General features: G+C 35.0%; 1 protein-coding gene across 5 annotated transcripts in view; it reads right to left on the minus strand.

Moving 5' to 3' along the window:
• Positions 1 to 5998: 5998 nt before the first annotated feature.
• Positions 5999 to 26277, minus strand: part of LOC126855860 (maternal protein pumilio-like) — an 80076-nt gene continuing 59797 nt past the window's right edge. For 2 of the 5 annotated variants that reach the window (XM_050603884.1, XM_050603888.1), the window contains 9 exons: positions 15173 to 15559; positions 13814 to 14054; positions 12497 to 12661; positions 11481 to 11600; positions 10324 to 10618; positions 9608 to 9848; positions 8869 to 9259; positions 8504 to 8672; positions 5999 to 8397 (listed from right to left, as the gene is read on the minus strand). In XM_050603884.1, coding sequence (XP_050459841.1) covers positions 8064 to 8397; positions 8504 to 8672; positions 8869 to 9259; positions 9608 to 9848; positions 10324 to 10618; positions 11481 to 11600; positions 12497 to 12661; positions 13814 to 14054; positions 15173 to 15559 — 2343 coding nt within the window. In that variant the 3' untranslated portion in view covers positions 5999 to 8063. The remainder of the gene's footprint in view (positions 8398 to 8503; positions 8673 to 8868; positions 9260 to 9607; positions 9849 to 10323; positions 10619 to 11480; positions 11601 to 12496; positions 12662 to 13813; positions 14055 to 15172; positions 15560 to 26277) is intronic. The other 3 variants (XM_050603886.1, XM_050603885.1, XM_050603887.1) reach the window with 3 other exon arrangements.

Below are 26277 nucleotides of genomic sequence, written 5' to 3' on the forward strand. Positions count from 1 at the left end.
AAATATTAAACCACATTTTGAGAGAAACTTCATTGCCTAAAAATGTGTTTTTTTTTTTAATGTATGGGTTAAAATTGATTAAAATTTAATTTCTTATTCCGACTGAGTAAGCTTCCTGAATAAAAATTGACGTCGTATTAGGCAATAAAATTTTAATAAATTTTTAAAATTTTAATTGTAATTTTCTTACAATTTAATTGAACTTTACAACTGCGTTTCTCAAAACTTGAAATCTGTATTATATTTGTTTAGTACTTTCTTACAAGAGCTGCAATAATATCTTAATATTGCAGCTTGTTGTAATAAATATTAATGTAATTATTTTCAAATCGACAGTAACGTTAGCTTATACAGATTTAACGGAATAATTATATTATCGACGACAATACTTGGAGTGACTTTAAGTCATACTCGTAAATTGTACTCCAAGTAGATGTTTTTTTATTTCCTTTTAATTTTATACACATACTCGATGATATAAACAGACTACAATTATAATTATAAAGATGACAAATTATTATTTATATACGCCCTTCCTATATCGCGCCTGTCGCCGCGAACCGTTGTAACGACAGATAGTGAAATAAAATTGTGAAATATAAATCGGAACAAAGACGGAGGGAGGAACGAAACCGAAGAAAACGCTTTTCAACGACAAATCAATCGCATTGATACCCGCTTAGAGTGTCGTTTATAAATATCTCAAAACACATTTCCAGATTTATTCCAAGATTTAGCCAGCGCGTAATCAGTCGAATCTTATTTTTTTTTTCTTTTACGTCAAACGAATCTCTATGAGTCTCTTTTCCCTTTATTACGACAATTGTATATGCAGTTTATCATGTCTCACGTGAAGTGGCGGAATATAATAATGAAGACCTTGTCCCACACTATTTAACGCATTTATAAGATTGCGCCTTCCTCGAAAAATGCTCCCTCGTTACGCTTAAATAATACAATGACATTTTTCTCTTTTTTATCTACTTGCACTTGTTCTGCCTGTTTGTAAAAAACATTGTCGAAAATGATCCTTTTTTTTTTCTTCAATGGCTATTTCATCGTCTACGTTCTATACACTAATATACAAGTTATGTAATTTTGTCTTTCTTGTAATCCGTACGCCTGTCCGTTTCACTTATCTAATTAGCCGATAATATAGAATACACCTCACGCGGCTGTTTTTCCTTTCCTTTTATCTTTCCCTCTGTATCTATCGTGTGTCTCAGACAGCGCACCACTGGCTCGTATATTTGTCGCACAGCTTACACGAATATTTTGGCGGAATAACGATTCTCCTTCGTTAATAATAATGAATTAATAATGAAGAATTTGACGCATTGCGGGCCGAGGTGCGTATCGTTAATCGATTAACGGTGACGTATTTAAGTGGCGATACGTCTGTTCGCAAGTTTTTACAATTTTGACAATTGTGTTTCAAAAGTATTTTTTTCCCCCGAGGAATTTCTCGCTTCCTCGCGGGATAATGTTGCAGTCGCGCGCATTATAGGAGCCAGTGACGGATACGAACAGCGTTACGCATACATATATGACATATATCAGACAAATATATACGAGATATTTATATATATATTTAATATATACGTTTGGTATATATACGAAATATATATATACTTAATTAGCCCTGCGATTCCGTATTGTTGTGTACTTGTGTTTATTCGCGTGTGTTAAAGCACGTGTGTGTCGATTGAGGCGGCGGTGAAGGAGAAGAAGCATGACTTATGTGAAATGATGAGAATAGCGCGCTACTGTACATCAGTCTTAATATCAGGGCGCACCATTCCCGTTGATGTTCGCTTGCTTATCCCGCTTTGCAATTTTACAATATCGTCGGTCTCAAAATAAAAAAAGGTCGCATTAAAATATCCTCTATAATCCATTTTTACAAGTTTCATCTAAAGATTTCTTTAGATTCATACAAATTTAACTGTAGTTATCGAAGAAAACTGAATTCTCATAATTTTATATTATTAGATTATATATATATATATAATTTTTAAATATAATTAGATATTTTAATAATTATATTATACAAAAATATGTGAAAAAACATATGGCTACAGTTCATAAAAATTGAATTTCACAATCATAATAATAATATTATCGCGTAATAATAATATACGAAAATATAATTAATTAAAAAAAAATTGAAATTTAGTTTATCATTGAATTTTTGAAATATCAATGATTTCTTTTTCCTTCAAGGCCGACGATATTCGAGAAGGAACCCCGGAGGCTCTTTATTCGATCAAACAACTGTTCATATACCAGCGCCGTGGCAGTTGAATCCGGTGGGTGTGAGATAAACGTGGGCAATCGCAATATGTCAGCATGTCAGTTTCTCGACCTGTCTTAAGATTGCACAATCGTTTGCAAGTTGCGTGTATGGTATAGTGTATACATTCGCATGTGTGTATATGTATGTGTACGAGCGTTCGGTGTTTACATACGTACCATGAGTAGGAAGTGCTGTATATGTGAGTGCGTATCTATTGTTCGTGTATGTGTGTGTATTTGGTATGCTTGTCTGTATATGCTGCAAAGTGGGAGGTCGCAGATCCTTCATATATATATGATACAATTAGCGTGTAGTATTAAAATCATATACAATTGTTACAATATTTAAATAGTACTTATTACATATATATATCATACCGATAAGGCTTAGATATACATATACAGATATATATATATGTATACATATATTTATATATATGTATAATCAATATTTATAGGGCTGCTTAATCTGTTGCCTTAATGTTTTAATGTCCCGGTGAGAAAGAGAGAAAGAGGAGCCTTTCGATCGCGTTTTGCGAGTCGATTTTCAAAGAATAGAAATTAGGAAAGCGGCAAAAAGAGGATTGAGAGAGAATAGGAGAAGGAAGAGGAGGCAGCGGAAAGAGAAAGGGACAATTGAGCCTGAAGTATATAAATGTTCAAAGAGAACGGAGATGACATATGTATAATACAGTTATATCACGGCGATGTTGCGTCTTCAATCACTGTATACGATAAATTCAATATTTTATTAAAAAATCGTTTATTTTTCAAATGTCAAAGTTGGCTCTTAAAACTTAAAATTTTTTTCACAATTATATTATTCAGAAACATGGCAACTTCGATTTTAATTTTCAAATTTCAGTTCTTTATTATTCAATAATCTCTAAGTAATTAATTCCTAAATCACTTTTCATGCTTTTAGGCAAAAGCTTGATAAATAAAATTTTACAATATTCGTGAAATTTGTAAAGTTTTATAATTCTCTGCTTTTTACCGAATTCATATCGAAGAATTGAATTTGTCGTATACAGCGATATTTTTCACTTGTACAATTCCTTTCTCACTTATACATATTTTTCGTTCTTCGAACATACATTGTTTCGAAATGCGCGTTGCTTTAAAATATTTTATCGCCGAAATTTTCGCACACTATTATATCAAAATAGTAGCGAAGATGTCCCGAAAAATGTATACGGCAATTGGATGAATCAAGTCAATCGCTTCTCCCTTTGTTTTTCTCTTTCACAATTGATAGTTTACATCGAGTTTACGCGACTTACAAGTCACGGTGTTCAAGACTGTTGTTAGTAAAAAAGATACGCAATTCTTCAATTCACGTGCTCGTAAATAGAAAATTAAATTTGTTCGAGATTTATGAAACCGAGAGGCCAGTCTGGAATCAACGTGATTTGTAAATCCAGTCTCAGGAAGTATATAGCTGACGAAAGATGCAAAATAAAGCGAATAAAGATCGCGTGTAATTTCACCGGTCCGTATATTTTTTCTTTCTTTTCTTTTTCTTCTTCTTTACATACAATAAACGCATTTACGGGAGAGCAGCGCGTCTCGTCAGCGATATCGTATTTCTTTCGCACTATATAAAAAATTTACACTATTTATATAATTAAAAATCGATAAGAAGTTCTTTTCTTTTTTTTTCTCCTTTTGGTACAAGAGGGAGGCTTAAGTAGATATATGACGACAGAGCGCTAGGTAAATGCGATTTTCTATGTCTAAACGTTCATACCAAAATCTTGACAGAGAGATTTTTTCAACGAGTTAGGGGGGGAAGGTAGAGAAAGAGAGATAGGAGAAACGTGACAATCGGAGAGAGATTAATGAGAAATGTATTTGGAATATGCTATACCATATTTATAAATGTGTTATGTGTGCCGAGTTTACATGCGTATATGTATATATGTATATGTATATATGCGCGTGTATATGTATATATATGTATATACTTGCGGGGAGGGATATAACACATATGCATATACATACATTTACATATGCTTAGCGTGATTAATAATAGCGGGGAAAAAGAGAGGGAAGGGGTGGGATGAGTAATCAAATAGAAGGAAAAGTGGGGGGGGGACCACCGTTAATCAAAACAATATTTGATAGTATCTAGTATAATAATAGCAATAATAATACAATATACCATAATAATATATATATGTATAGAATAATAATAGTAATAAAAGTATGTGATAGGTAAGTCGAGTAAATCTTACATTAGCTGATAAGACATGAGAGAGAGATTTTGCATTCGACTTTCGCTTCATATTTCGTTTTTTGTTAACACTTTTCTCGCTTAATTTTTTATTACCTTGCTTTTTTTTCTTTATGCGCGGTTCGACGGGTGATTAATGGATTACTATTACAGATGAGAGGCGCGGTGTTTTTTTTTTCTCGACCTTTAATTTACAAGATGACGTGCGCGCGCGATTATTACACGGATGAAGGAACTATTTTTTTTTCTCGTCGTTTCCCTTAAACATTATAAACACGTTTTACACTGTCTCTCGCGTTTTATTTATAATAATTCGCTGCGTTTTAACGGTTTATACAGGTCTTGTGTCCTGTCGACTGAGGATGAGGTGGCGGTTGGAATGTCTGTCTATATTCAAGAGAGGTTTATCAACCGTCTCGCCTTTTCATAGCGTATCAATCGTGTGTATATGTGTGTCTCTGTATATGTTTGTATATTAACATAGAGCAAGCGCATGTTCTCAGCGATTTTCAAAAGGGTCGCTACTGCCGAGAACGAGCAAGGACACGCATATTCTGTTGCGGAATTTGCATAACATAGTATGGTTTTTTGCGAGATTTGATCGATGACGAAACGTACATTTTTGTGTCGGGTACTCATCCGTTTTAACGCGCGGTGATGCTTCGCGATATCTTAAAAGCAATCTTCGCTTGGAACAAAGAGAGATAGAAAAGGTACTTAGGGATTTGTCAATTACATTAATACATTGTTATTTACAATATCTCACAAAACTGCTACACATTCTTCCCTCTTCCTTTTTCCTTTCTTTTTATATGAAATTAAATGCATATACAGGCAAGCGATTTTAATTTTAATTGCTGGCGAATTTCGTATGTTTTCTCTCTCAATTTCTATTATAAATTTCTATTAATATTTAATGTCAACAAAATATATCATACATTAAACACGGAAAAATGATTGATGTGAAAAAAAGTTATATATAAAAATCTGTTCAAAAAGGTCCTCGTGATAACAGCATTCTCGCGTTTTTACCCTCTTTTCTTTTTCCTAAAACGCGAGTGCGATCCTAATGGAAAATAGCTGAGTATACGCTCCTTTTCTTCCAATCGTCGGTCTATAATACAATTAAAATGTTGCGTGTGTACGTTTGTGTATATATGCATATCCGAAGAGATAAGGGGGAGAAAATGACGCGAACGAATTATAGATACACATGCGATTGTGCACGATTTCCTGATATTTTTGTTTCTCAAGAACGCGTTATATCATTTATACAATGTACAATGGGCTTCGGCATTAACGTTCTAGGAACGGTAGCTGCAAATTATTTTGAGGAGGGAAAGGATCGATGTCTTATATATATATATATATATATATATATATATATATATATATATATATATATACACATAAACATATTAATATATTAATATGCATACATATATATAATATGTATGTATATATAAATGATTTTTTCTCCTGATGTGATTCTATAAAAAAAAAATGTTTTTATCTTACAATTGGATACTTTGAAAAAAATGTAAAATCGATTGAGTTAAGAGAGGGAGGGTGGGGGATTAGACAAAGGAGCGTAACTTATCGGTTAGGACAGCAGCGTTAGAACGTAAATCATATTTAAATTTAATATAATTAGTAATTATTATAATACATAATATTCACAAACCGTCAAAAGTAGGAGGGAAAAAAAGTTCCCGTAAGAGATAAAATATTCATTGAATTTATCATCGGTCCTCGCGTATTTCGGATATTCGTATCTATACACATTTGTTATTTATTTATATCACAATTTACAAAATTCGAGGATCTCTCAAGAGGGCTCGAAGGATGGGATACGGGATAGCGGAAAATGCAAAAAGGAGGGAGGGGAAAGGAAAGAGAGTAGGAAAAGAAATATTATTTGCACCGGAAGTCTTACAAACTTGAAACTGAACAGAGGTGAACGACGGAGCGTTTGAACAACAACGTTTGTTGTCTTGCTCCGTTTATTTCTTATTTTTCACATTTTGCTTTCTTTTCCCTCTGCATGTATGCGTAATCATACTCGAAAATCAAAGCACAAAAAAAAGAAGGAAGGAAAACCTATTCTTATTAAGAAATCTTTAAAGATTATCTCGACGTAAAAAGAAAAAAAAAGAGAAAGTAAAATAAACAATGAAAATAATCGCTCTTTTATGTGTAAACATTCCAAGTAGTCTCAAAAGGACAGATCGATGGTCTGGTCAGGTCAGGTCAGGTCAGGTCCAGGTCAGGTCCAAGGGTCGGTACCCGATTTTCATTCCCATGTCAAACGCTATGCTACATTTAAACAACATATCTATAACTTCTAATCTTCTACTTCCTCAAGTTTTAGCTTGTTCTCTCGTCTGCTGATTTCTCGTCGATCGAGCGAATACCGCGCGTTAAAAATAATACTAAAGCAGCACTTTTGTGTGTAAAAGAGAGGAAAGCGGCGCGGTATACGAGGAATCGGGAACGCTACACATACGCGCGCGGCAGGTTAGTACGTGTGTATGTGTGTGCTACAACCCTCCTACAAGTCGATATAAATGCATACAGCACTAAGACCTAAACTTCCTCTAAAACTGTCCGTGATTTTACCGTGCCGCCCTCGTAGAAGCGTGTACAATGTCCGTCGAGTATATAATCTCAACGAGCCGCGCTTTATCTATCCATAATAATGCTCCATTCTGTTTTACTCTCGGGATAGTACTCTACTTTTTCCCTCGAGGTGCTGAATCGAGAGGACTTGACGAATCTAAATAATTCAGCAGCTGACTGCACGATAATCTAGTAATCGAGCGATTTATCTTTCTTTCGAATCTATACAAAATTTATGCGACGCAAAACAATAGCTTAAGCTTAGCTCAACTCATTTCAGCTTAGCTTATCTCAGCATGCGCCGCTGTCATAATGTATCTGAAACTCGTTGAGCTGTTCATCACGATACATCATTCGCAAATTAAAAATTATATAATACGATTTTTATTCAGTGTACTCGTTAATATTTTTCTACGCATGTGATATTCGCCCGCGCAGGGGAACGTTTTGCAAAACGATAGAAAAACGCGCTACGACATATCTATCTTCGTTTCTACGGACTGTTTTTCATGGGGTTTTCATTAAAATGGACTTCATGTGCTGTCTGATCTCGCGTTGCCCGGATCCCGAAGACGCTTTAGAATTACTGTACAAGTATTATCGTCGATTATCGTCGATTGCAAAAATAAAAAAAATCGTATATTAGCAAATTTCTCACGAGAAATCATCTTCGAAGCTTTCGTCTTTTCTTCTCTCGTCTTCGAGGACACGGGGCAAAGCGAGAAAACAAAACGAGGGATCGTTAAAACTCGTTATTTCCATTAATAGATAGAACAGATCTCGCTAAAGTAAAAGTAAGACAGTAGTAACGCACGTCTGCAACATGCGGAAGTTTTTTTGTTTTGCTTGCCTCTTTTTATGTCGGTTTTCTTCTTCTTTTCGGCGACAGAAGTAATCTCGTGCGCGTGCACGTTTATAAACCTGTCACCTGCGCTGGTTGCTGGCTCGACGCCGAAACCGGACCGGACGCGGAGGATGCGGGCGGTCCGATCGGGCCAAGATCGCCGCCTCCGCCGCTCGTCGATGTACCACTCGGCGTTGCTCCCACGCCCATCGCCGAGGCGGTCTTCATGAAAAATTTCTCTAGTTTGACAATAATATGTTTGCCATAAGTGTACTTGCGCAGACTTCCTAGATGCGGTCGGATCTTGTGCATCAATATCTTGCGCTGCGCTGGCTCCGCCACGTCGATCATCTTTTGCACGACGTAATTGGCATACTGATCTTTCATCATAACGTTTAATGCGCTGTACGAAAAAAAATGAATATTATTCTCTGTAGAATCGCACTATAACACCTATGTAATATATGTTGTAATATATCGTTCCTCTCGTACAAAAATTGTATACTCACTTGTCATTGAAGCCGCAAACTTCTTCAATCAGTACAGCGCGCTCTTGTCTAGTAGCATGTGTCACGCATTTCTCGACTACATTGCTTGCGAATTTATGTTGGGATAAGGCAAGTACTTTGCCTCTAACACTGCCGATTAATTGTGCTTTGTCTTCTGGTTTTCCGTGCTCTACGGGAAGCAAAAATAAATATTTTTCTTGCAACGCATTAGTGAGACATTAACATTTTCAATTTGTATAATAAGATAATTATCTCTTAATTAATTTTATCTCAAACTCAGTCTGTGTTCTATAGCAAATTGTATCGCAATGGAAAAAAAAGAAATACGTTCAAGTAGAAAAATTAATTAAAAAAGAAATATTTACCAAGCACATGTTGTATGACGTAATTTCCATACTGATCCTGAATGAGTTGATCTGTCGCGGCATGTAATTCCTGCAGAATCCCTTGCGTTTGTTCGGCAGTGCAATGTTCAAGAATACGTTGAATCACTCGGCAGCCATAAGGATGAGTGCTCAAGGAATATACTTGCCCGGCGAATGCACCTATCACGAACTGCAAAGCCCGCGGCTCAACGCATTCAATGCACTTTTGAACGACGTGGTTGCCATTTTGATCCTTCACACATTTCAACACATGCCCATCAAGCTCTCGCACGATTTCTTGTTGTTGTTCCGGTGCGATCGACTCGAGGGCCTTTTGTATGACTCTACAGCCGTACATCTGCAACGCTAGTGGTAAAACATGTCCGCGAACCTAAAATAAATAAAAAAATAAAACAAAAGATTTTCATTAGGATATTCTTGATGTAATCATTTCAAAAATTATCAGACTATTTTATTACGTAATCACATTGATTCAGATGACACGCAAATTATTTCATCATATATGATAGAATAAGCGAAAGGCATGTGAAATAAACATATTACTAATAATAGTAATGGTAATAGCATTTATTTATTGATAGCTATCTAAAGTCAAAAGTTATTTTTAAACGTGTTAAAACTTTGATACATTCTGTAGAAACAAAATTGATAAATTAAATTAATTTTGATCGATTTTCATAATTAAAATAATTTTCTACAATAAAAATGTGGAATTTACCTTTTGAGCGAGGGTTGATTTTTGTTCTGGTGTACCATATTCAAAGAATTTCTGAATGACATAATTTCCAAAGACGTCTGTCATTAGAGAATATGCAGAGGAGAGGATTTCTTGAAAAACGAGTTGTTTTTCATTTGCCGAGGCTCGCTCCAATTTCTGCTGAATAAATCGTGAGCCATGCTGATCTTGACTGAATTCAACTATATGATTAGCTAAATCACGTAATTGAAGACTCGGAAATCTGAAAAAAAAAGGAGTATGTTTAAGTTATTAGCGCACTGTTCGGCTGATATTGTGCTATGATAATGCTATTTGATAGCTACATAAAAAAAAAGGAAAATTAAATATATATTTATTTCTTTTGTAATACATATTTAATCACATTTCGCATGCGACAATATTTGATAAAATTTGAAACATAATATAAACTTTTTTTATTTTTCTATATAAATAACTACATACATATATTCAAATCAAATGTCATAAAGTATCTTTGCTAAGAAAATATGTAATACGTTATTTAAGAGAGGATAATCAAAAATGTCTCTTCGATATAATTTTATCAATTTTATCTATTCTATCAATCATAAATAATTATGGCATTCGACAAACTAATATATTTCGACATATAATATAAAAAAAAAATATGATACTTATTTGCCATTGATATTATAATTTAATAAAAATCCATAGAAGATATCATAAATTTTACTAACCGATTATTTCGAAAATCTTCCAATAGTCGAGATCGTCCTCCGGGATTCTTGTCGTTGATATTAGCGGCGCCTCCGCGACCAGGTTTGCCCACGAGGTTGGGGAACAGAGAGCTACTAGAACCAAACACTCCGTTGGCTGTCAGAGCGGGAACCGCGCTCGCACGGAATTTAGCTTCGGCACCGGGAGCTGCTGATACTCGACTGGCTCCTCCGACAAGACCACCTAGAGATCCGCCTAAGGTCGGTGGCGGTGTTAATGACAATCCTAAAGGACTCGGTGATGCGGTAACTGTACCTGCGTATAAGAAATCAAATACACATATTAGAAAAACAAATTACCACGCACAAAATAAAAATATTTCACAAATTTAAATGTTTATTTAATAATATAAATCTTGAAACTATATAAAATTGCATATTACGAAAATACTTAGATTGTACTTGGGTACACTTTATCTAGGTACATTGTATTTCAAATACCTGTATCTACAGAATTAAGAGAATGTACTTCTTATTTCGTTGATAAGTCGAATAATGCTCTGTACAATTTTTTTTTTATAGAAGCAATGTACAATGTATAAAGGCTAAATCTAGTCGCACAGCGTGTTATGTTAAAATGTTATATGAATTACAATGGCATGGACTGATCGCTCTAAACCGGACATCCTTGCTGGCGCTTATTCACTCCCGTCTCGAGCATCAGGACGCAACATAATTCATAACGTCAGGATAAATTTTAAAATAGGGTAGTGTTGTTAGCATAGCCGAGTTATGTATACAAAAGCACGTGTACATGAAAATTACGATATATTATAGACACAATGTACAACATAGGTAAAATCGAGCGTCTATGATTCCGAGATGTCTCACAACTGTGTATAGGCATCTAAAGCAGTCACAATACTCGAAAATATCTTCGTTGCTGTCACAATATACGAAAAAAAAAAAAAAAACCGATAAGAGAAGTCTTTTATTTTAACAAGAAAAATGCAATAGCAAAGCAAATATATAATAATTCTTCTTCAACTCTCTTTATCGTTACTTCTTCATATATTTTTCATGTGTGCAACGAGAATATTCGCCGCAAGCTTATCACTTTAGATGCCCCACATCCTGTGTATCAGAATACATTTCACACACAACAAAGCGATCCTTACCGAGGGCGCCGTAACTCTGAGGCCACTTCGCCCGGCTATATTCCAAGCTTGGACTGAAGGCTGAAGTATTTCTATCAAAGGAATCTCGTCTGCCGGTCGAAGACGCACCGAGGCCTAAACCTGCACACAAGACGGACACCGTCATCTTAACACGGGGTGCTCGAGGTCGACCGATATCGAGCATGTTAAAAGACGTAACAATATCGAAAGGATTATGATGATCAACAAATCGGCACAAACGCTCTACTGAGAAAGGCGCGTGACTGAGAGAAGGTTAACTATGTTTAACACGAAAATACAAATCAATCGGATTATATATGAAGCATGCAAGAACACCTTAGGTTGTTTTGTTTTTGTATATGAAAATTCGTACACACACCACCAATGTAGAGAGCCGAAAGGAATTCTCTGGTCCCAGGAAAAAAGCGCTCGAGTTGAAAAAAAAAAAAACTAAGAATATTTCAAGATGTTTATTTTTTTCTATTCTTTTTTCAATTGTAATAAATTATCTCACTCTTTTCCTTCGTACAGATCTTTATAAAAAGTGATATCTTACCATATATATATACTCTGCGACTATTGACAAATAATTACAATATATGCAGTGACCCAAATTTTTCTTCTTTTTCTATCTTTCACTTGACCACTTAATATGCATACTTGTTTTTCATACAAGCGCATACTTACTTTGTATTTTTTGAAAAATGGCCCTTTAAAAATTATGGTTATTATACTGATTATATGTACAAGATTTTTTTAAGTTTACCTCCAATCTATATAAAAAAAAAATGGAATTACGTATTATGAACTTATAGGAAGCTTCGTTACATGCAATCTCAATTTTTTTTAAATATACAGGCTTGGATTAAAATAGGTCGATGGAAGAAGAATCGCGTGTCTAAGGGACCGGAGAAAATCGTCGGCTTCCTAGAGAGATAAAAAAGGATTCTCCAAGGACAACACGAGGACGGTACGCTCGAAGAAGATCCGGGAAAGATCTCGACGATGATATATACCTGTATTCTGTAGTTGGGCAGGTGAGCCCAATGCCCCGAGCGGGGAGCTGCCGTATCCTAGGGCCGCTAAACCCGCGGCAAGTCCCGAGCCTTGCTGCTGCGCCTGTTGCACCGCAACCGCCTGGGCTTGTGCGACCACTGCCGCTGCGCTGCACGCCGCCAGACCTGCACCAAAAGCCCGCGAGAAACCCACACGCGCTCTCTTAGTCGTCGTAAGTGTGATTAGCGTTACGTTATACCAAACCTTAACACCGTCTTACGAAGTGAGAAGCCTTAGCGGTAAAATACACACATCACGCCGCGCCGCTTGCGATCGCGTGTTTGAGCGATCGGGGGTGTAGATAAGGACAACAGATTACCCTCCGAATCCGGAAAAATAAAATTTCGGCGATCTCGTTCGCGTGTGTAAAACGCTTCGAACTTTCGTATCAGGATCATGATTATATCGCGGGTATTATATTTCCGAGAGAAAGATTATGTAATAGAGAGAAATTAGCTATTCACATTCGTGATAAGAAACTCTGTGATTTCATATCAATCTTTTCTGATAATGCGTAGAAAATTTAAAAGGCAGGGAGAAAAATGTGAAAAAAATATGTTTTCGTATCCCGTATATTACATTTATATGGAAATAGCAATTAATAAATAATAAATTTTTCTTTTTCTAAAAATTAAAATTTTATCTTGTTTTTTTTATGACTGTAGCTGATTTAAATTATAAAATATGATATGATACGAATTCTCAGGTTCTACATACTCATTTATCGCATTTCAAGTAAAAAGTTTCAATGTACAGGAATCGTGATCTAACAATCTATTAAATGTTTAATTCATAAACATTCTTTTGTTTTACAAACTTTAAATTTTTAAAATCTGACACTGTATACGCAACGACCAATGACAATAGTATCTCTATTATTACGCAGAATAACCTTTTGTTCGATGGATTCATCAGGTATCGTTGTCCTATCTACGACACGCGAGCCCTCTTATCAATGGCTTCCTCTTTTCTCTTCTTTTCACAATATTACAGTGTGCCGTGGTGTGTGTTTCGCGCGTATTTACAGGAAACAGGTAAATTAATTAGAAAGTGGAAAACGATCAAACGTTGGCACTGGTTATTATCATAATCGGACAATTTCTTGTCATAGCACACGGTCATGCATTTACACACGTGTTACACGATGAGGAAAGGAGAGAAAGATATATATCTTTACAAAATGTTATACACACGATTTTACAAGGTTTCTTACAAGTATGTTTGTACAAGGAGGACGGTAGTAGTGCCAGAGACTACGAGATTCCCGTTAGGCTCACCTAGACATTCGCCGGGCGTGGCGTTGCTGTGAGATGTCGGGGTCGGCTGGGAATATAGGTTCGGTGGTGGTGGCGCCGGTGGACCCGGTGGAGGCTGAGACGGGGCTCTGTTCACGAGAACTGGCGCGGGGCTAACTAATCTCATGGGAGTCGCCGCTGAACTCAGACCGCGAACGCCTCCCATGACGATGGAACCGTTCTGATCATAATAAGCTGGTATCACCTGATACTGACCCTGAACCTGTAAAATAATTTATTACATTATTGAATTATATTGCAGAAACATTAGTTAATTAATTATATTGCAGAAACATATTATTAAGAGTATCGATAATTTCAGAATCTATTAATCTTAAAATTAAATTTAAAAAAAAAGTAAATTAAAAGAAAACGAAAAAAATTTGATTGAAGCAACTTGCGGTTTTTATAACAACTGAATCATATTGTATCAAAACTTTAATTTTTAAACGTAAAGATTTTTTTGTGACTTCAGAAAAATGTGAAAATTTTGAAAAGATCTGAACGTTTGCACAATTTTCAATTTAAATAACCAGAAATTCCTGTCTACATGTTATTGCACTGCATGTAAATAGACGTAAACTCGCCAAATTGAACGTTTAATTTTACAAATTGAAAACAGATTCCCCGGTATCTCGCACACATACTCCCACTTTTCCTCCACTTGTCACTGCAGTGAAATATTTGGCTACAATTGAGGAGAGCAACGTGGCAGCTTCTAATTGGTACAATAAGCGCTTCTCATGGTACGTCAAGCACGGAGAAAACAGGTATCATCAGTTATTCGCGACACAGAGAGGCGGCAACATAAGAGAGAAAATAGCTATTACAGGATTAGAACCACACCTAATTCGCGGTACGCGGTACACCTAATTCCTAAACACTCTATCTTACCCCGTCTAAATTTAACCCTTTCATTTAATGGTCATGGTTCGCGCATCATCGCGAGACTCTCGTGCGGCTTGATTTATTTGGAAGCACGTGCACCGAAGCGAGCATGCCATCCCAAAAATTCATTATCGTGTTTTTATTTAAAAAAAATAGAGAGGGACGGACTTCTTGTTGAAAATCTTGCCAAAAATTGTGAAATTTTCATTCTTCGAATTTGTAAAGATACATATATATACATATCTTAGATAATTTTTAACTCATATTGATGCTGACTAGATTCTACAATAATAATTTCTTTATAACGCGATGGCGCAGAGACAGTGGGAATAAATCCTTTTATTTTTGCAGTTATACAAATATAATTCATGAATATTGAGACCCCTTTTTTTTCATCCTCTCTTCGCGCACAGATTTATAATTATCTCTAGCAAGCGCGTATAATTAGCTCACCGTTTGTGCCAGATTGTTCGCGGTGTCCTGTGCGGCAGCGGCCGCGGCCGCCGCCGAGGAGGGGGTGAGCGGTCGTCGGGGTGGCGGTGGTGCGGCCGCTTGGGGTGGCGCCTGCGGCAGCAGTCCGGCCGGATAGACCCAGGGCCCGACCCCATAATACTGCGGTACGACTGGCGGCGGTGCGCCGGCTATCAGTGCACCTACGTAAGGTTCCTGACCGCTGATAACGGTATACGGGGCCGTGGGGAAGTTCTGCTGCTGCTGTTGTTGTTGCTGCTGCTGCGCCTGGGACGCGGCCAGGTATTGTTGCTGCTGCTGTTGCTGCTGCTGCTGAAGCAGCTGCAGTTGCTGCGGTGTCGCGCCTTGCGGTTGACTGCGAAACAGTTGCTGAAAGAAGAATGAAAGGAAGATGCATGAGTATGTAATGTGGGAAGATCTCCTTATTGATAATGTTAATAATATTGCCTCCCCCCCTCAGATGATTCTTTGGATAATTAAAGATAATAAAATTTATAAACATTTAACAAAATAACTTGATTATTTTTGCAACTATTTTTTTCATTAAAAAAGTAAATTTGCAATATTTTCAAAGAATATTTGAAAATATCTTGTCAATGATTCACAAAATGTGAATATAATTATGAGTCTATTTTTCATTTTAAAAACATATAAAATAAGAGTGTATAAATTAATTTCAATTTTAGAGTATTAATTAATTAAAATTAAGTAAACTTCGAGAAAGGATTTTTCGCAATAATCTTCGATAATATATTGTTATCGATGCTTCCAGAAATATTATTTCGATTTATTTGAGAATTTTTTGGACACTATATATCAGGAAGGGATCTTATAATGCGCAAATTGCGCCAGAGAAAGAGAGAGAGAAAGAGAGAGCAAAACGGCCTTTCGGGCCTTCATGGCTCGATGACGACATCGTATTACGGAGGATAATCGGCCACGACCGAAGGTTTTCAGCATCGAGGATCAAGGTCGAAGGCAAGCAGTGCTGGCCGACTGGAAGCATCGCAAAAGACGAGACGTACTCGGTCTTAAAGTCGAGAGGAAGACAAGCGAGACCTCCTCTTTTCTCCGGTCGGTGGTCGGGGCCTGGGTCGACGACCCCCGCGGACATTCACCGACAACATACGTTCGTCTCTCCTGCGTTACCGGACCGGTGAGAATCGCGCCGTGAATTTCTTAATTGACCGGCAAACATGTGCCGTGATTCGGCGCGACGTTAGAGTAGAATACGAATTAAAAAACACGAAGGAAGTAGCGATAAATCGTAATAACTCTCTCGCGAAGAAAAAAGAAATAGAATTTTTTTTTTATTTAATAGAAACGCGCATATAACTCTTAGTTCGTTATTTATTTCCTTCGCATAAAAATCTTCAAACTGAACTCGAGAAACTTGTCTCATATCGTGTCGAGAGTATAAAAATAATTTCACATTTTTCAATTAAATGGAATTCTTATTCTTTTTATTGCTAAATTATTTCATAATTAGTGCATCTACTACATAATTCGTATTTCAAATAAAATATATTATTTTTTTCAAATTCTTTGAGAAAAAAAAAAGAAAAAAAAAACGGAAAAAGCCTCATCTTGTTATTTTCTTTCTCGAAAAAAATAAAAGAAATAAATTTAAGACATCGTATCTCAATCAAAACTATTGTACTAATGAAAACATTTGTCTTATAATTTTTTTTTTCTCGTCACAGTCATTAATATAGTACGAATTAAAAACTTGGGTATTTCACTGATCGATCGATAAATTTAATAAAATTATTCGCCCGAGTTTCTTCGACCTTCAAACTTACGAGAGAGTTAGAAAATAAACAGGAACGTCGAACGGCTGATTCTTCGAGCAAAGCGCTGAAAACTTGAACCGTACAACACGACACGCTCCAACCCTAAGAGGCAACGATGCGTTTCGGGTATTAACCTCTTCAGGAAGCGGCTCGAGCTTGAGTCAAGGCCATAGGATATACTTAACCGTTGTTCTGTGCGGGCACAATCACGAAAGAGGAGGTTCCTCCATTGTCATTAATGAATATTAATAGTAATTAATAGTAAGTTTTAATTTATTAGCATTGCGTGCTTTGTAACACATTCTATAATATAATTAAATTATAAGCGCATACATCCCGAAGCTATTGCTAAATTACTTCATAATTATTTCATAATTAGTGTGCTAACTACTGGCATCTAATACATAATCATATTTTAAATAAAATATATATTAAATGTTATATATATAAATAAATATAAAATATATATTTATAAATAATATATATTTTATATTTAAATATATAAATATTTATTATTAATAAATAAATTATATATATATATATATATATATATATATATTAAATAAATATTAAATATTAAATAAATAGTAAATAAATATTAAAAAATATAAAAATAAATTAATATAAAAACATGTATAATTATATATTATCTTTTTGCAATTCTTTGAGAAAAAAAAACGAACCAACTCATCTTCTCATTTATCAGTTCTATATCAATTTTGACATATCTTCCACGAAAAAAACTATATTGAAGAAAAATGTAATATAATGAAGAACATTACATTGCAAGATGTATGAGATGTACAAATGGATCATTAAGGCCAGATATTGTGCTCCAAAGTTGTCCCTTTTTTTTCTCATCCGAACGCCAAACCGTTAATCAAGGAAGCATCGTCATCGATCGAGAGACTTTAACTGGCACAGCACCGAAGGGAGCGGTCGTTAAGACGGTAATGGTATATCCTATCCCGGCGAATCTGTGTTTATCTCGTCTCTATTTGTTTAATAAAATCGTAATCTTATCGTCGTTCGAATGACCAGCTCCAAGCACGAGATCATTTTCTCGAAGCTGAGCGGCGTGTTTCTATCTGGTTCAGTATATCATGCTAATAATTATTCGTTTAATGCAATTTATTACGATACTGCGTTGAGTGCTAAAGAAATGATACGATAAATTCTTTAATATTACGGCGAGAACCTCCTTCCTTTAGTTTTATTTAAAGTACTGATACTTTATTTTAAAAACTGATAATAATTTTATTCTTGTTTATTCAGCATAATTCAATCGGGCAATCGGACTTATTATTGATAGCAATAGAGCTGTCAATTTGTCATTTTATTTTCGACGATTTTAAATAACCACAACATCCGTTTTTGGGGATAAAAATTTTATTGCGAATAAAAATTGACTCTTTAATAATAATCGTCGTTTAAAGCTCAAAATAAAGATGTTAGCACTTTATTTTCAATTTAGGTGGAATCTGGAAATAGCTTTATACGAATTATCTCAGCCATTTTTATCGTCGTTCTCGAAATAAATGGACTGAAATAAACGTCTAAATGAAAATTACAGCGTGAAAATGGCAGAGTCCGCGACGTGAAAAAAAAAGAAGAGAGAAACTGGGTGAAGTATGTCATATCGTGGAGGAGCAGTCGATTTCGGGAGCCGGGGAGGGAAAACAATGGGCGGCGATGCATTGTCGTGGGTGAGAAAGGGGATGAGTTAGACTCCTGGAAATGTGAGTCATCGTTGAATACGTAAGGCTTCCGCCGGCGGCTTACAAATTGGCGGCCGACAATACGGAACTTGATTCCTCCCCCCCGTCGTTCAAAAATATCCGTCGCGATTATCGTCGCATTTTTCGAGAGAAGAGCTTTGACGGAGATAAAACGAGATCATCGCATTCCTAATTACAGCTTCTTGTTGACGTATTTTAAAAATCGTCGACAAACATTTTTATCGCTTACGATCTTCCCTAAAGTAATTAAATTTATTTAATTACTCTTGGGAAGTATTTAAATTTATACAAATATTTCCTCGTCACGCTCGAAATTAAAACCGAGTTTTTCAGAGATACATTTTCGTGCAGGATTGCAAGAAAACGAGAGAAATATCATTTAAATTAAATACGAATATGTATAAAATAGAATCATTAAAAGTTCAGCATTCATAATTTTAATAAAATAAAAAAAATAATTTTAAATAAAAATCTAAAATGTCTATATAAGAAATAAAAATTAAAAAAAAAATTATTACAAAATTTAAAAGAATAGGATGAATGTTGAATCAGTAAATTCTTATCGGTTTTTATATAGATAAATAAAAAAAAAATAAATTTTTGCAAAAAAGAATTATATGTAAGTCTTCGATTAAAGATTATCATTCTCGGAATAATTGATAACAACTATGAGCGACATACCACAAGGTGCGAATCACACATTAAATGATACTCGACTTGAGGTCCTTAGCAACAGACAGCGCATTGAAAGTGTACGTCATTAATTTTAATAGATGCCAAGATGCCGCGAAGGACTTTCCAAGCGAAAGATTCATAGTTGATTGCATAGTCGGAACCTTGAGAGAGAAAGAGAGAGAGAAAAAAAAATCAATTAAAATATATAAATTCCCTCGTCGTACTATCATAGTATCATTGTCCTGCAATAATGAATAAACCAACGACTTTTCTCCTACGCTCATCAGTATCCCGGATAGACTTTCACTGATCCTACGATACTCTACTTATTATCCTTGTTAAATTACTATTCGCACTCTCTTTCAGAGAGTGCAAGAAATCGCATTATGTCAAACATGTGTCAGTGTGGTTTCTGCGATTTTTTTATTGTCACACGAACATCACGCGAACTTTCTTTTGTCGATTTTAAAATTTTATGTTATATTACAAATTCCAAAAAAAAAAAGATATTTTTAGATTGCTTCCAGATTGAAAAGAAAAAAATCCTTTTTCAAAGTTAATCGATAAATTGATCAATTTGCAATCTCTTTTCAATTCCACCTCATCGATGACATTTTTGTTTGCCTTTCTTTATTTTCGTTTCATTTTTCATCCAATAATCTATTATTAGTGCAAATAAAATTATTATAATGCTGCTTATGCAATGCAAAAGAGCAGAGTTTCTCGCCGGGAGATCTGACAGCAATCAGCTGATTGGCTTTTAACTAGCTACTTACGAAAAAGCGTAACACGATCAATGATATGGGAACGATTAGATAAGAGATATTTCGCATTGCTAAATTCCTCGCGAGCCATTCCTCGCGAAAACAAGTTTGAGAACGACGTAGAGTTCAATGACCCTTCTGTGTGCGCCTCCGTCGCGCGTTTGCCTTTCATAACCGTGTTCTTTAATATTTATCACCGGTTCATCTATCGTCGCGTGTATATCTCGCGAACACCGAACGATTCGATTCCTATCGACTATCGATTCGCCGCTTTCCATTTGAATGGAATAATCTCTACCGCTACATGACGTCCATTAGTGGGACAGAAAAGTCGCGTGCCTTTAATTACAAATAAAACAATTTTTATTTATTTTTATTTGTACAATATATAAATAATTTTCCTTTAAAACTTTAAAAATATATGGAGATGTCAGCTTTTCACAATTTTATGCTTTTCCCATTTCTTTTTAAAAATAACGGATTTAAAATCATTGGCTTAAAAGTAAGCTATTCGATAATCGATAGAGTTTTTATTTAAAATCATTTAATCCAGCGTTTCCTACTTTTCTCACTAGTTATCAGCATACTTGTGTCGTGATAAAAATAATAAACATGTGAATTACACTTCAGTTGGGAGATCAGTTCATTAACGCTCTATATAACAGAGTGTCACAGTTATTCAGAGATAGGGTCGTCAACAGCGCGCGCATAATACAGGTATTGTCACTAATCTCGTATCCGCGAATACGTATCCATCGCATCATCTTATCACACTGCATTGTTATAATCGCGAAAATCAGTAATAATAGAGCGGATGTTCCGCGTGCAACAGAAACCATCGATAAGATGACAGTAGACTTAATAATAATGAAGCCAACAAAATTTTGCGTTTAATTATTAACGTATAAATTATTTTTTATGTACTTGATAGAAACTGGGATTTTGTATGTAATATATATAAGTGCGAATTATGTTATTTACATAACTTCGATATAAATTGATACTAATTACGTTGCTGAAAAAAAAATCTGTTTTAATATTTAATATTTATTAGGAAAAAAAATAATAGTAAGAGTAATTTGCAGAAAGAGAGAGAGAGACAGATAATATTTTTCTATGATTTTTAGTAAATAAATTTTAAACGAATAAATGGATTTAAATCAAGTTTTGCACAAATTTTATTAGAGTTTTCTTATGTGAATTTTTATTTCGTTGACAATGCTTTTCCCTTGTCAATAAGTGCTACAATACTTGATTTTTCAGAGACGAATCAATACTAACATTAAACTTAAATAATTTCCAAACCATTAAGAGAATCGTGTTCAAGTTCTATTAATTCAGAAGACAGTCTATGAAATTTTTATGCTTATGTCAACGTGAGACATATGACACATACATGCTTAAAAGAATTTCTGCTTCTTTCGAAAAAAGTCATGAGAGAATAATAAAACTACAATAGTGCCTATCTGTCTCAAAGTAATTCGTCGACGATTTTCTCCAATTAAATATTATTTTCCATCGCTCCAACAACGTACTCATCCGTGAGGGCTTCGCGTTAAAATCAATAGTTGGCACACAAAATGTACGGTAATACATACAACGAGAAATCTGTATTCAGTTCTAATTCAGCGTCGCAGAAAGTTTCGCCGACATATATAGCCTCTCTCTCTCTCTCTCTCTCTCTCTCTCTCTCTCTCTCTCGTCCTATGCACATTGCGGCTCGCAGACGCATAAATGTTTCACCGCCATTCATTCCGAAAACTTCGGTCTGCTGAATGCATATGTGTGTGTACGCGTGAGCGAGAAAGAACGTGTGTTGCGGAAGAGCATTTTGACGCCTGACAATAATTTAAGTTTATTCGCATACGCGATGTTAAGCAATTTCTTTTCGCGCGCTCGTAACACCACTGACGTAAAAATCTCTCTACATATCGTGAAAATAAAGTATCGTCCATCATTCTGATAATTAATAACATTGCTCAACTTCGAAAACTATCAAGCTTAGAGAGCAAGATGGAATTTTGCTCGGCGATACGTAAGAGAAAATTAATTGAGCCCCGTCCCTGATTAAAAAAGGACGATATATTCCCGATATCGTAGCGATCGTTCGAGGAAGCAGATGAGGCGCGATATATTCTCGAGCATCCCGTGAAATAAAGGTACAACGACGAGACAAATCGCGGCGGGGTCCGTTACTTCACCGCTTCGGAGCACCGTTAGCTCACCTGGCTACGTGTACGGAATATACAGGGTGTCATGGAGAGAGAGAGAGAGAGAGAGGTCCGCGTTTCGTCGTTCGAGAGATCCGTCTTCCCGTTTGACGATGACGAGGAGGAACGTATATAACCGATATACGCATCGTGATCCGTGTCACTCGATTTTACGATCGTTCGTCGCGACAGAGAAACGACATTAAGCCCCTCATCATCTGCATCTTCCCTCCTTATTACGTCATACCCTCCGTTCCGGATGTATCGACGGTACAAGTGTGTGTAGATTCGCGGTGTTGAGCGCGGTGTCAGCCGAGTTCTCATCGCAAGTCTTCGCGTGGCATTGACCTTCGCTTCGATAAAGTGACAGATCGTTCATCAAAGGCCCCAATAGTAATAAAATAATATTAACGATTCGTTATAACGTAATTTTTTTTTTCAACATCTCTAATATGCAGGATATACAAAAAAAATGTTGAAATTTTTAATATTTCGAAAAAAATGTTTCATACAAAAATTGTAGAATTTTATGTGACGCATTGCACTGCAATATTATTATGACCTAGAATAGTTGTAAAGATAGTACTTTTTCTTTAAGTATTTTTCGAGTTATTTTTATATTTTAATCTGACATATTTTGATATAAAATATAAAATATCTCGTCAAATATTTAGATTTAGATAATCTTATTGTAATAATTTTATGTATAAAGAAAATAATTGTTTAAAAAAAAAATTATAATAATTTATAATATTTTTTTTATAACAATTATTTGTTTTTTTATATATTCATATTTTTTATACACCCTGTATATAAAATATTTATACTTTCAACCTATTCCATTTATCGTCTATATAATTTTATTATTTTATATATTTTACATTGCCCTATAATTGATGTATTAAATTTTATATAATTACTTTAATTTATCAAAGTATCATATTGTCGCGCACAATCTATTTGTCACTCTAATTGATTTTACGGTTCACGTTAAAAGCAGAAACAATTGACAATATGTTGTATTTGGGGCGGCAATAAACCTCCTGGCACACAAGCGAAGCAATTATACGTTTTTCTCAAGTGTTGGCTTCACACTTTGCAAAGTCTCGTGACGAAGGAGTAACGACGATAGCGGAGAGAATTTGGGTTGCATTTATCGCGACTAAAAGAGGTCAAGGGTCAAGGTATGTAAGGTGCACGACGATTTTCAGATGCAAATCCCGATGCAAAATTCACCTTAGACTTTTTTATAGTAGAGAGAGAAGTGGTAAAATTAATCCGAGCATAATTTATGAAATATATATTAAGTCGTGCGAAGAATTCTACGAGAAATTTAAATTACATTTATTTTTCAATTTATGTATTATTAATAAAAATTAATAAATTATATAAATTAATAATTATTATTCAATTATATAAATAAATGTTTTTATTAATATCTTTTATATATACATTATAAATAATAGTTATTATTTATAATGTATATATAAAAAAATATTATAAAAAAATTTATAAACAATAATTATTATCAAAATATATAAATAATCCATTATTCAAGATGTATAAAAAACTGGGAGTCTATTAACATCTCATAAATGCGTTTGCGGGCGAGAGAAAAAAAATGCAAGGAGAAATTTAATTTATTAAATGACAAATTGTCAAGAAAAGAATAAAGGAGTCGAGATTTGACCGAGTCACGAACTTCACGGATTATTCAGTGCATATCGATCCAGATGTTGCCGACTGTGCACGACCATATTACGGATAATAAAAAGTCAATCTGCTCGCATTTTTGAAGCGCATAATCTTCTGCACGAAACGCGCGTGTCGAGTGAGCATCGCGAGACTTTTGACGAGTCATCACACCATGTGGTGTTTTTTTTTTTGCAGGAGTAAATATAGATCATATATATAAACGGTCCCTTATACAATATTCGTTTTACTATTTATTGTAGCGTTACAATTTATCTTTGTTAATCGCATTGTCCCCATTTCTGTATGTGTGTAACTCAGCTCTCTTTATTCTGACGAAGCTCTAGAATAGAAATCTATTCGTACATTAAATTTAAATCGCGGCTGATCACTTGGCTTCTACATGGAGTTGATAAATTTCGATGAACAAAATTCGAATCTCTTTTAATAATTCATGGAACAATTTCATAGCTTAAATATTATACGTGAAATTTAATTTCGAATCTGTCACATGTATATATATATGATGATATTCACATTCTTTATATGTAAGATTTACATAATTTAGAATAAAATCCCCTGCATCTATAAATCCATCATTTCTAATCAAAATTTTATCCTAAAGTATTAATAATCACTCTCGTGATAAGGCGATCCTATTGGAAAAGTCGATGTGCATTATACTTGGTCGCGAAATTACGCTATCGCGAATCAGATTACGCGGTCGCAAATCGAATCATTTCCCCGGAGAATATTCCACTCCCGTGAGGAATATTGTCGTGGAGCCGCCGAGTCGTCGAGCGTCGTTTGCGAAACCGTCCGTCGTTCGTCGTTCCAGATTACGTGTCGCCGCCATCAGCGGCGGCGGCAACTTTCTAAGCGCACACACAGGTTGCACGGAGCAACCGTTTTCGTTTCCTTCTCGCGGTCCTGCTCGTTAATCGACCAGGACACGCGGCGTTCGTTTCACTCGCGGAGAACCGCTGAACGTTAAATCGCTCCACGAGGGAAACCGGTTTCTTCCTCCAGCAGCGCGCGAACCGATCGATTTGACCCGAGCACCACAATCGATGCACAAACACCTCCCTCCCTCCCCCTCTATCTCACAAATTGTACCGTTCTACCGGACTTTGGATGACTCGAGAATTTTCATGTATCAGCCAGTGGCAGATTTGACTAAAAAGTATCGACAAAAAAGTCTTACGTCAAGTCGATGGGGTTGCACGAGATATCAAGACTAATAATTGATATTATTTTGTCTTTTCTCGAAATTCGATTTTTAATTAGTTATCTAGACAAAATTCAAGCTAAGATTATCGTTGATTTTTAAAAGAACTAGTGTAAATAAATAACATAAATAATAATATAATAAATAGTAATAATTAAAAATAAATAATAATTATTATTATCTTAAATTATTACATATTATAAAGATTATATTAAATATTATTTTAAACAATTGTTCAATATTAAAAAAAAATTATTAAATCGAGACAAGACGATACAAGATTTTTGCTGTCAAGATATTTTAATTTTCAATACCAATATAATATTTTTACGAATATTGTCTTGTTTTAAGTCTCGTGCAACTCTAGTAGTCGACATCGAAAATTTATATTTTTATTATCATCGAGCAATTGGATAATTTGTCGATATTGTTTCAGTTAGAACGGTTCTATTAAAGAATAAAAAATCAAAGAGTCGAAAAAAAAAAAAAATCAATGGATCCTCGCGTAAATGCTTCGACACAAAAGCAACAAAAATAAGCAAAATTCAGCGATTAATGTTTCGTGCAATTTTCTTAGGAATCATTTTTCTCTTCATTCTTTCTGCCTTTTCTATATCAAACTACAGAGAGCCACTGAAAACTATCGGAGAAACGATTTGGTTCGACAAGGTTTTTTATCATCATGGATATCGAGAGGTACGAATATCTGTTTTATAATACGTGTACTGTTAGATTGTCTCTCGATCGATTCAAAAAATAGTGGCAATCGAGACAATCCCGTGTGCAATAAAATTTTGTATCTGTCATAATTCTTTCAAGTGTGCAACGAACATATATATCTTCCTTTTTTTTTATTTTTTTCTCAATAATCTCCAATAATCGAAATTTCCATTACACGACAAGACGATATTTGCGTGACTCGTCTAAGAATAACGAAAGCAACTCGAGTATCGTTGATAAAGGATTAGAAATGCAACACGAATGAG

Source organism: Cataglyphis hispanica, chromosome 17 (genome assembly GCF_021464435.1).
Source record: "Cataglyphis hispanica isolate Lineage 1 chromosome 17, ULB_Chis1_1.0, whole genome shotgun sequence".
NCBI classification, from domain to species: domain Eukaryota; kingdom Metazoa; phylum Arthropoda; class Insecta; order Hymenoptera; family Formicidae; genus Cataglyphis; species Cataglyphis hispanica.